The 12,429-nt window shown below is 45.5% G+C and overlaps 1 protein-coding gene across 15 annotated transcripts in view; it reads right to left on the bottom strand.

Moving 5' to 3' along the window:
• The window catches only part of ENOX1 (ecto-NOX disulfide-thiol exchanger 1), a 577,422-nt gene that overhangs the window by 190,097 nt on the left and 374,896 nt on the right, over nt 1-12,429 (bottom strand). For all 15 annotated transcript variants that reach the window (XM_053307424.1, XM_053307429.1, XM_053307433.1 and 12 more), the window contains one exon: nt 10,522-10,755. In XM_053307424.1, the coding sequence (XP_053163399.1) occupies nt 10,522-10,755 (234 nt within the window). The remainder of the gene's footprint in view (nt 1-10,521; nt 10,756-12,429) is intronic.

Consider the following 12,429-nt stretch of genomic DNA (forward strand, 5'->3'; position numbering starts at 1 on the left):
AAGGTCAGCTCCTCATAGAGCAGTAGTCCAAATGGTATGTGATTAATATGTGTGTGACAGTGGCCAAATCTGCCTTCTCCAAGGAGGGCTGGAGTTAGCACACCAACTGAAGCTATGCAAAAATACTCCTGGCCACAGCTGTCATCCATTCAGGAGCAAAGTTGGATCAAGGAATTCTCTCAAACTATGGACCTGATCTGTCAGAAAGATTAGCATCCCATCCAGGATAAGCTAGATACCCTTACTGTATTAGTTTCCTGCTACTAATAACATATTTGTTTTTTTCTGGATTTTCAGTTTGTTAGCCCACACCCAGCCCATCACAGCCTCCAGAAACAGTTAAGCATTTCCACAGCTTCCCTGGAGTCCAATGGGAATGAGAGACAGAGTTGGGTGTCATTCACAAACTCCATCATAGCCCCTCCAAATGGTTTCATGTAGCTGTTAAATAGCATGGGGGAAAGAATGGAACCCCGTGCAACACCACAGGCCAGTGAGCCAGGAGATGAACAGCAGTTCCCCAAGCACTATCTTCTAGAACCCACTCCACTTCCAGGAAATGGAACCAGCACAAAATTGTCAAACAGCACAAAACTGTTTGACCAAAACGAACAGGTCAGCTGATAGGAATTAGTACAAAACTGAACTCCTCAATTCCAACCCAGCCTGCATTTGAGAAGCATACTATAGTTGATGGTGTCAAAAGTCAGAGAGAGCTTTCCCTTTTCACTGCCCCAAGGCCTCCAGAAATTTGCCTTGTAGCAAGGAGAAGTCCAGGGGGGCCTTCTCCACAACAGGCATGGTGCACAGAACATCATTTTCCCACTGAGGACACTGGGACATATAGTCCCAAGTACAGCCCTCTTCTGGGGCTTGGGGCATGGTTCCCTGAGGGTCTTCTTTCAATGGAAATTGTGGTCCATCAGGCTCTGGAGCACATACAGATGCTGCCATCTCCGCTTCCCACTGCCTCAAGGTAGGATTTTTGAGGGCCTTGGTATAATAGCGAACAGGGTGGGAGGAAGTGGTGAGTGTTTTACAGGCAATTTGCAAATGGTTGCATTGAATGCTCACAAAATATCAAGGATGTGTGCGTGCTACTCCATTGGAATGCTTTTCAAAATCCTTTCCAAGTTAACTTAGAAGGGATGCATTCTTACATAAACTATGTATGTCTGGACACAGCCTTATCTTGCATCCACTTGTTGACTTGCTCCAGCTAAGTCTGATGATGTGCTGTAGCCTTACTTCTTTTCTTGCTTTACCTTATGTTTTATGTGTATATGTAAAATATACTGTAGGCATGCAGGAAATTCAGAATGCAAAGGGGTCTACTATGAGAATGGGTGAAAGGTTTCTCCTTTTTCTTTCTTCTGATTTTCTTTTAATGTTGTGTCTAGACACAATAAGGACTCTTGTAGGGATGTGCAAAAAATTTCGGGCATAGAACGATCTGTGCCCGAAACGAACAATTTCGGGTGATTCGGGGCCGAACCGAATCACCCCTGATGTCCCCCGATATTTTTCGGGCACGAGCCGAATCACCCAAATTTCGGACCTGAAAAATTCGGGTGATTCGGTTCATGGTTGATTTTTGGCGATTTTTTAAAGTTTTAGTGACTTTGGGGCAGTTCAGGGGCATAGAATGGGATCTGGGCAAAAGGAGTGGGGTGGGGTGGTAGTGCCTAATGGGTGCAGGCTACCACCCCAATTTCAGGGGGATTGGGCAAAGGGCTGATTTTTGGTAAATTTCTGAAATTTTCATGTCTTTGGGGCAGATTGGGGCAGATTGGGGCAGAAAGTGGGGCCTGGGGCAGAATAGTGGGGTGGGGTGGTAGTGCCTAATGGGTGGAGGCTACCACCCCAATTTCAGGCGGTTTGGACAAAGGGGTGATTTTTTGAGAATTTTTGAAGTTTTAGTGACTTTGGGGCAGTTTGGGGGCAGAAAGTGGATCTGCCCCAAAATAGTGGGGTGGGATGGTAGTGCCTAATGGGTGGAGGCTATCACCCCAATTTCAGGGGGTTTGGGCAGAGGGCTGTTTTTTTGAGAATTTTTGAGTTTGGGTGTCTTTGGGGCAGATTGGGGGCAGAAAGTGGATCTGCCCCAAAGGAGTGGGGTGGGCTGGTAGATAGTGTCTAATGGGTGGAGGCTACCACCCATCCCCAATTTAAGAGTGATTGGGCAGGGGGTGAATTTTGGTGAATATATTTTTATGAGGTTTGTCTTCATAAGGTGAAGTGTGCTAAATTGATTACTTCCTCATATTATTCATAGTAAAGGAAAGTGTGAAAAAGTGAAAGTGGGGTCATGAGAGTTGTTTAATTGAAAAAAATCTCATTTGCTATGATAGAATGAGAATTCACACCTCAGAAAAAACTTCTTTTTTCCTCACTTTCCTTTACTATGAATAATATGAGGAAGTAATCAATTTAGCACACTTCACCTTATGAAGACAAACCTCATAAAAATATATTCACCAAAATTCACCCCCTGCCCAATCACTCTTAAATTGGGGATGGGTGGTAGCCTCCACCCATTAGACACTATCTACCAGCCCAGCCCACTCCTTTGGGGCAGATCCACTTTCTGCCCCCAATCTGCCCCAAAGACACCCAAACTTCAAAAATTCTCAAAAAATCAGCCCTCTGCCCAATCCCCCTGAAATTGGGGTGGTAGCCTCCACCCATTAGGCACTACCACCCCACCCCACTATTTTGGGGCAGATCCACTTTCTGCCCCCAAACTGCCCCAAAGTCACTAAAACTTCAAAAATTCTCAAAAAATCACCCCTTTGTCCAAACTGCCTGAAATTGGGGTGGTAGCCTCCACCCATTAGGCACTGCCACCCCACCCCACTATTCTGCCCCAGGCCCCACTTTCTGCCCCAATCTGCCCCAATCTGCCCCAAAGACATGAAAATTTCAGAAATTTACCAAAAATCAGCCCTTTGCCCAATCCCCCTGAAATTGGGGTGGTAGCCTGCACCCATTAGGCACTACCACCCCACCCCACTCCTTTTGCCCAGATCCCATTCTATGCCCCCAAACTGCCCCAAAGTCACTAAAACTTTAAAAATTCACCAAAAATCAGGATTTTTCCCAATCCCCCTGAAATTGGGGTGGTAGACTCTACCCATTGGGCACTACCACCCCACCCCAAAATTTTGCCCTGGGCCCCTTTTTACCCCCCCAAAATCAATTCAGATTCAGATTCAGATTAAATCCGAATCCGAACCAAATCAAGGGTGGTTTGGGTGACCCAGATTCGGGCACAAAACAGAACAGGGGTGATTCGGTTCGGGTCCGAGCCGAATCACCCGAAAACCCGAATTGCACACCCCTAGACTCTTGATGTTCACATTCAGCCATTAATTTTCTTCCCAGCCTGCCGTTCCTTGCCATTGCTGTGATGGATTTGAGTCATGATGGCCAAACTCTCTTCAGTTTGGTTTAGAATTGGCTTCTTATTTATTAACTTGCTTGGCAAGCTTATCGGGTGGGCACGGAGTGTGACCATTTCTAAGAGCTCTCTACCAGGTAAAAATGTTCACACATCTGTACTGATGTTACCATGTCTATGTGCCTTATTGTACTGCTCCCAGGAATTGTGCCCAGCATCAACCACAGCTGATGCCATTCAAAAAGAACTCCCTGTTCCCCACCAAAACAAAGATACACAGGAACAAGAAGGCTTTAGCTCTAGATGGAGGACAACAATCACAAAAAATGTTTGCAAAAAACAATCAAGAGCACTGACCCCAATACAGAAAATACTTACCGAACGAAAGGCTGCTTAGTCAGATGGTTTAGTCATGTAGTTCACAGTAATCAAGAAAGCCAGTAATCCACAAAGCACATTAAAGAACTTTTGTGCATGTGCCTACAAAGCAGCCTGGTCAGCTTTGAGACTGACTGTGCATTTTATATTCTGGACTGGAGAAAAATGTCTTGGGGTGATTATGCTTGATTTGTAATTCAGCTGAGCACTAAGAGCTGGACAAATTTGCATTCCAAACCAGGTAATTATGACCTTTGGCAACATCTCTAGATTTGAGCTCCTGTGGATTAACTTCAGCTCATGACACCTACTGCAAAGAGGAAGGAACCCAGGCAGAAGGGGACAGTATTGATTGTATTAGACACAGAAATGCATTGTATCACATTTTGGTTCTTCCTATTTTTAGCAATATTCCATCCATGGCACACTCAGTCTTTCTTTCTTTCTTTTTTAAAGTTACGGCTTTAAACAGTATTATTTGTGTTAGCATTGCCTCCCTGACCTCTTTACTGTCTCTCCCATACTGTCAAAATTTAGACTGCAAGCTCCTTGTCTTGTCTTCTTTGGCTGGTTATTCCGTATATTTATGATGCTGTATATGTTATTCTTCTAAGCAGATATGTATATTTTCTGCCTAGGTTAAAAATGCCTGGATTTCAAGTCCGACTTAGAATATAGGTAGAGCAGCTTTTCTCTCAGGTTATTTTCACACAGCCTATTCCATACACTGTTAAGACTCACATTATCTTCTACCTGACCTGGACAAATCTGGGTCACCAACAGTTATTTTAAAAAATGGAATGAGGTTGACAGGTTACAGTGCAAGTTCTGAATTGCTCCTGAGTATTCCAGGAGTTAGGCAGTAATCTATGTCAGTTTCACCTAGGCTGATGGAGCGTTGTTCAAACAAAATCATGCACACTGGAGAATCTCCAGCAATCAAGTGTTTGAATTACAAACTGTGTCTCTCATCAAGCTTAGTGTTACCTGAATCTTGTAGAAGCAAAGATCCATAGTTAATTCTATGGTAGCTTCCATCTATTTATTTAAATTTCCAATCTGTTCTCTCATCAGGGGATAATACAGGATCTGGCAAAGAGTCAGATTCTGCATTGTAAAAGTTTATTACATGTATTTTCAAAAAACACTGAATGCAGATGGATTATTTTACGGGATTCATAAAAAAAGAAAAGAAAAAGAAAATGTAGATGAGGACTCTGCAATGTCTTGCAAAACGTAATGTTTTTTTACCTGCAAATACTTCTAAGATTAAAAACTTACAAGTGGCAGGTTTTGTTGTTGTTGGGAGAAAAAACATACTTTGGAACAGTGTGGGATGGTTATGCCAATAAAACTCCTCCAGAAATAAACGGTTTGAGAATTACAATCTTAAGAAATCTGAAGAATGCTGTGTACTGCACATATCCATCACTGAAACTTACCTTCACTAAATAGTGAAACAACTTAATGACCTAATGTAAATAGGACAGGCATAGGTTTAAATGAATATCTGTGGCACTAAATGAACTTTAGAATTAGTGCTATGCTGGGTGCTCACAAGCTTCAATTCCTACCACAAAAAGTGTCATTTAGGAGAGAAGCATGAAAATATTGCGAGGGAGGTACTCTAGGTTCCATTATTTCATATATTTTGCATTCCTGTTCAAAGCTATTGTTTCCCTAACTTGCTATTGCTTGAGGGAAGGAATGGATTGTCATTGACCAAGTCAGTGCTCCCTGCCATGCCATGCTGTGCCAGCAGTTTCACTGGCTATCAAGACTTTCCTGGATTACATATGACTAGGTGAGGCAGACTATGGCTGCACATTTGTATGTGCTTCTGAATGTACATCTCCATCCAAGTTAGTGGACACACTGGCCTAGTTGCCGCAGGCACCTCAGGTGTGAAAAGTTGCCAAATGTAATGAGTGTGCTTGCCAAACTGTTCATTAAACACACATACTTTGTTTTGACTCACCACTGTATCAAACAATGGTTGTAATACTAGAAGAAAAACAAAACTTTGGAAACATACAAAATTCAGCAATGTTTCAAACCTGCAATACTTTGATGGCAAAACCTGACACCGCCCCCTCCCCAATACAATTGTCAGAATCAAAATTTGAAATTCAGCTGTCCTGATTTTGTCACCTATTCAAAGAGTATTTTTTGATTGGCCAGGTGAATGAATTAAACTTGTATTAAATGCAATGGCGTCAGCTGTCAGATGCTGTCAATTATTTTGCTATTACATACCATCAAACACTGACTGCTATGCTTGATACTGTCAAACACTGACTGCAACTGCATGTCAGCTGTCTGATTTTGTCAGAGCTTGACTGCTACTGCAAAATTGCTGGATGTGAAATGCTGATATTCAATATCAAATATTCATGCTCTCTGTCACTAAGACTGAATAGGTAATGTCTTGATTAACCAACGTCTTGGCAGAATGGAGCATGTGCAAATGCAACAATGCTTAACCAGTTCTTAATAACATTTTTGCCTCCCCCGCAGTCCAACACGTTCAGCAGAGCAGCACTGAAATGCAGAAGGGGTTGTGCTTTAGTAGTTCTACATTCATCATGGTCTGGAAAAGGTCTGAACTTCCTCCTAAATGTGTTGTGGTTTTGAAAGTCCATGGAAGACAACACTGACCACAATGTATGTCTCACTGCTGAAGAACCTATGCAAAACAAATACCACCTGCAAAGTTTTGAAAAGAAACACAACATTCAGGTCCATATGTCTGAGAGAGGGAAGAGCATCTCTAGTTCAGTTCTCGTTCCCAAGGTAGATTCTACCACCTCTACACTATCGACAATAGTGAGGCTTGTGGGATGAAACTAACATTACCATACATTAAAATGGTCAAGAAAATGAGGCTGGCCCAACCATGAGGCAGAATGAGGTGGGCTGATTCAGGCAGCATATTGCCAGCCAGTTCCCAGAGGCAGCAGGGCAGCCCATCCAGCACCTCTCCCATGGATGGCCTGCGGAGGAAGGGACTGGTATTAAATCCTGGTTAAAATGGCTGAAAAGTTCCAGGTTCTTACTACTGGCAACGAAGAGCATGCATGGCTTGTGACTCTCACGATTGCCAGTCCAGAGGCATTGCATGGGCCATGAGAACTTGCCCTTAGGAGAAAAAGAGAAAGAAATAGGGAACCATATGATAGTTTGCTTCAGGTAGCAAAATGTCATGGGCTGGCACTGGAGAAACTAACAGCAAATTTTGGAACAGAGGATTAAGGCCCTGGTTCTGCAATGCCACCGTCCACATGACTGTGGGGTCAGGAAAGAAGCATGAATTTGAAAAATGAAGCATGCAGGCAAAAGGCATATGATCTAATTTGATCAACAGAACCCTCTTTCTTTCTTTCTTTCTTTCTTTCTTAAGCTGTGTCATTTTCCCTTTAGAAACCACAGAAATGACCACATACGGCTTATTTCTACTGACATCTACTGACAACTGGCTGACATCCTGACTAAATTTACTTGAGCACCGATATTAAAAGGACAGGTTAGGCCCATTCCACTGTACTTCTCTTCTGACCCCAATACTTACTAGACTGGGCAGGAGACTGGACAGCAATCTATGAATTAATCTCAGACAACTGAAATTAGACGTGTTTGCAGTCGGATGTATACAAAGTTGTATCCCCAAAAGCTTTTATCTTACAGCCCCACTGATAATATTAAAAGTTCACCCTGAAATCCAGAATGGCTAGAATCTATTATGGTCCCAGTTTTGTATTTTGTAGCCTTTTAATATGTTGCCAAGAGTTGCATTTGAAACATTATCAATGACCTGTAAGATAAAAGCTTTTGGGAGCTGCATATATCAGTTTATATATATCTATATCTAATCTAGATTATCTATATATATAATTCTCCTGGGTGTGCCCAGGAGAAATGCGTCCCGGCAGCCCAGCTGATTGGCTGGGCTGCAGGGGGCGCCTGATTGGCTGGCAGCACACCCAGGAGAATTCGCTTGCTGGGCGGCTGAGGAGGCAAGGCGGCGGGCCCAGGGCCGCGGTGGCAGAGCCCAGCGAGGCGGTGGGCCCAGCAAGGTGGCGGTGGCCCCGGCCGTGAGGAGGGACGAGGTGGTGGGCCCAGCGCGATGGCGGTGGGCCAGGCCGTGGTGGCGGGGCCCAGCGAGCGGCGGGCCCAGCGAGGCGGGGCAAGGCGGCGGGGCCCAGCGAGGCGGCGGGGCCGGGCTCGGCCGCGGAAGCGAGGCAGCGGGACTGGCCGGGCCGCGGAGGCGAGGCGGCGGGACTGGCCGGGCTGGGCCCGGCCGCGGAGGCAAGGCGGCGGGCCTGATGGCGGCACTCTGGGGCTGGCCGCGGCACTCTGGGGCTGGCCAGGCCCGCTGGCGGCGGCCGCCGCACTCTGCCCTGCCGGAGACGGGGGGCGGGAGGAGAGAGAGAGGTAGCCTGGCCTGGCCGGTCCCGGCCGCGGAGGCGAGGCGGCGGGACTGGCCAGGCCCGGCCACGGAGGCGAGGCGGCGGTGGCCGTACTCGGCCCCCGCAGGGCGGCAGCGGCCGCACGGGTCAGCTAGTATAGATATAATCTATCTACATAATCTAGATAGATAGATAGTTGGTTTTTTTAATAGTCAGTACTGACAGTACTGTTACAAAACACATCTTCATTATCTGGATACTGGCTAACATCTAGATTAACTATTCATGGGCAGCCCAGGTATTTCCAATAGTGGTGTGCCCGGACCGGTCTGGAGCCATGCAAAAGGCCTCCGGACCGGTCCGGAATTTGGCTGGTCCGGCGGGTGGGGTGGAGTGTGACTTTAAGGGTCGGGGGGTAGTACTTACCCCTCCCACCGCTCTTCCCCCTCCAGCGCTTGACTCTAAGGTAATGTTTTGGGGGCGGCAGGGTTCCTCCCTGCTGCTCCTGCCCCCATCGTTGGCTGCAAAGCTCCAGAGCAAGTAGAAGCTGGCACCACGCATGTGCCCATCGTGGCGCGCGGGCACCCGTTGCCGCCGCCGGCACGCATGCGCTGCAACGGCTGCATACGTGGTGCCAGCTTCTACTTGCTCTGGAGCTTTGCAGCCAATGATGGGGGCAGGGGCGGCAGGGAGGAACCCTGCCGCCCAAAAAACGTTAGCTTAAAGTCAAGCGCCGGAGGGGAAAGAGCGGCGGGAGGGGCAAGTACTACCCCCCCGACCCTTAAAGCGACACTCCCCCCAGTGCTGGACCACACCTCCGTGGTTCCGTGCACATCCCGAATTTCTAATGTGCCAGGAGAAAAGGATAATATTCTGCATTCTCTCCTTTCCTCTGCAGTCACTTGTGACTCCTGCAACTATTTCCCCAAGAATTCCCCAGCTCTCAGGTAGATAGTTTCAGGAGGAACGAGTGGCTGCAGACGGAAGGGAAGACTGCTAAAAATTGCCCTTCTCCCCTCACACAATGGAAGAAACTAGTGTGTCCACAGAAGGTTAGTCTGGATATCAGCCTCCAGCTAAAGGTAAGACAGGGCCAGTGTGGGCGATACATTCTCTAACCACATTAGAAAGGAGATGCACTGAGAGCATGCCCATCCCAGTGCCTTCTGAAGACATCCCAATGCCTTCCTGGCATGCCCTTTTATGTAAAAGCAAGCTGTTCATCTGCATGGCAGTGCTACAGATACTCCAAATACTATTGTAAAGTACTAGTGTATTGAGCAGCCATTCAGATGAACCACCATCCCCCCACATGTGACAAGGGGATGCACCAGGAGAACATCAGACCATCTGCAGAAGATGTAATGACAGATGTGCTCTCAGGAGGACCCTTTTCTAATCTTGCATGTAAGGAATGCATCATTCATACTGATCCCTCGTGAACAGCCACAATAATTTTGTTTTCCTCAATACTTACATCAGCATACCTGCCTGGAGTGCCTGGATAACACATTTGCACGACTGGGATAACTACTGTCTGCACACCAGAGTAATTGGTGGGGCCATGTCCTGTCCTAAGCAATCATCGACTCAAACCAGCAACTATTAGCATTAGTAGATTGGCAACCCCTTTCGAGAAGCTCCATGCAAAAGACTCCCATATTAAGGGTCTATTCACAAATTACAAACAAATTTGCAGACTTGAGTAATACTGATGCATTCATGTGGACACTATGTTCAGTGGCAGTTCCTTGTTCAGTTCTGGACACTCAGTGGCAAAGCTAAGGTTGCATCTGCATTATGTGTGAAATGGCCCTCAGAGCTCTTTTCCAAATTCTAACCTTATGTAGCCAATAAACCTTATTAGCCCACTCCTCAGACCTAATCCAAATTAGGTTTATCAAATCTAAGCTTCTCACTGTCACAGCCATCTGTGTTTCTGACCATGTACATGCATGTGCAGAATCACAAAAAGCAGCAAGGATTGGGGAAGTACTCCTGGTGGAGTGAGGGGGATATTCATGGTGCAGAGACTGTAGATCAAGGGTAGGGCTGGCTATAAGGCCAAGTAATTGAATATCACTTGTGCTTTCAGATGCCAGTGACAAGGAGGAGGAAATATCTAGAACGTTTCAAAGCAAATCATTGAAGTAGAAAAGGATGGATGCACATTCAACATTTCAGGTAGCTCAGCCCCTGCTACAAGCTAGAAATTGAAGTAAGAAAGAGACCTGTTTTTGTTGTACATTAGTGTGAAATATCAATAAGCCTACTGTGATAGAGTTGCAGATCTATCAGTGTTCTGACAACAAATAGAGCTTGGAAGTGTTCCATTACCTTTCAATTTTTCAGCCAGCAAAGTTGCTTCATGTTCAGAATAATGCATTATCGCAGGAGGAGACAAAGGCCGCATTCGATCTTCCTCCATTTTGCGCCTGTGACGTTCCTCTCTAGCCAGCATCCTTTGCTTGCATTCCCATTCATAAAAGTCATCTCTTGCCTGTGCAAAATCAACATGAAGGCGACCTGAATCCTTTTTATCTGTGCTAGATCCTAATCTCATGCGATAACCTGAAAACAACAAGCAAAAACATGGCAGCTCTTCCTTTCTACATGTTTACACTTATAGAAAATTATTTCAACCATTTGTTCTGTTTACCTAATAAATCAACATATCAATGAATGGATATTCATATCTGTTGTTTGAAACATGCCTAACATGCATTGAAACATGCCTGAGAAACAAGAAGCCACTCACATATTCACCAACCTATATTTTAAAAACACATTCAAGATGATGAACCAAAAGAACAGTTACAAATCACAAATTTCTAACCACTACAAAGTTTCTGATTATTCTAAAACGAGTTTTAGCTCAAAGTTTTAGCAAAAAAGAACCTTAATATTTGGGGTATGCACTGAAGTTATGAGAGGTGAATTTCTCTAGGTGCACTTTTGTGTCCAGGGGGATAACACATATGATCAGAGCATGCAAAAACATATTCTTAAGATATATTAGGTCTATTAGGTCTTAGATTCAAAAACTCCACATTAATTTGGAGCCAGCATGGTGCAGTGGTTATAGTGCTGGACTAGGACCAGAGTGACCCGAGTTCAAATCCCCATTCAGCCATCAAACTCACTGGGAGATTCTGGGCCAGTCACTTGCCTAACCTACCTCACAGGGTTGTTGTGAGGAGAAACATAAACCATGTACACCACTCTGGGCTCCGAGGAGGAAGAACAGAATATAAATGTAATAAATAAATACATACAGGCATACATAACATTTATAGCCTACCATATCCATATAGGACAAGAAATTTAAAAAATGCAAAAAAGCATTCAAATCTGTTTATATAGAATACAACTGAATATGATTCAAGTACCTAACATGCCTTCCCCTCTTCAGTCTAACTGCTGGTTTATCTTGCAGGCCCAGAAACATCAGTCTTACAGTGTTTCCAAAAGATGCTCAGGCCCGGAATTTTTAAGGGTTCCTAATGACTCTGGAAAGGAAAATGATAGTGGGCTCTGACCTGTAGGTAACTTTGTTAGCAATTGGGTTGTCCCTGACTAGAAAATCCTGCAATTAAGGAAAACTTAAATCAGTTATACCAATCCTTATCCCCTGAAAATAATTTTAATTTGAAATCTGGATCAGCTGGACCCCTCTTGTTGGGGTGCTTTCATGGAGATGAGCAAGTGAACCTTCACCAAGGAAATGATGGCCACCCACGAAACCTTTGGGTAAGAGGAAATGGAGTGGGACTTGCTCAAAGAGATGTCTATCACTTTCTTGGTTCATCAAACAGGGTCATTTGTAAATACAGAGGTGGAAATTAGGGATGTGCAAACCAGCTCGACGTCAAACGGGTTCGACGTTGAGCCGGTTCGGTTTGACGGCTCGGCATTGAACCAAACCACCTCTGTTTGGTCCGGCCTGGCATGACCCAGGGCCTTGCTGAGGCCATCTACGCATGCATGGCAACGTCCAAAATGGCCGCCACGTCGAACTACAGAGGCCGGAGGAGGTGATAACAGAGGCCAGCGGGGGTGGGGGAACCTCCGTGGACACACACACTCACTGCCTCAAGGACCTTCCCCAAAGGGGTAAAGGTAAAAAAAATTTTTGAGAACCTCCCCCGGCCCGGGGGGTCGGGTTCAAGGGGGTTCCATACTGAATTGGTCCAGTCAGGTTCGAGTCCAGTTCAGACTCCAACAGAACCAGGCCAGCTGGTTCCA

This window comes from Hemicordylus capensis, chromosome 3 (genome assembly GCF_027244095.1).
Source record: "Hemicordylus capensis ecotype Gifberg chromosome 3, rHemCap1.1.pri, whole genome shotgun sequence".
NCBI lineage: Eukaryota > Metazoa > Chordata > Lepidosauria > Squamata > Cordylidae > Hemicordylus > Hemicordylus capensis.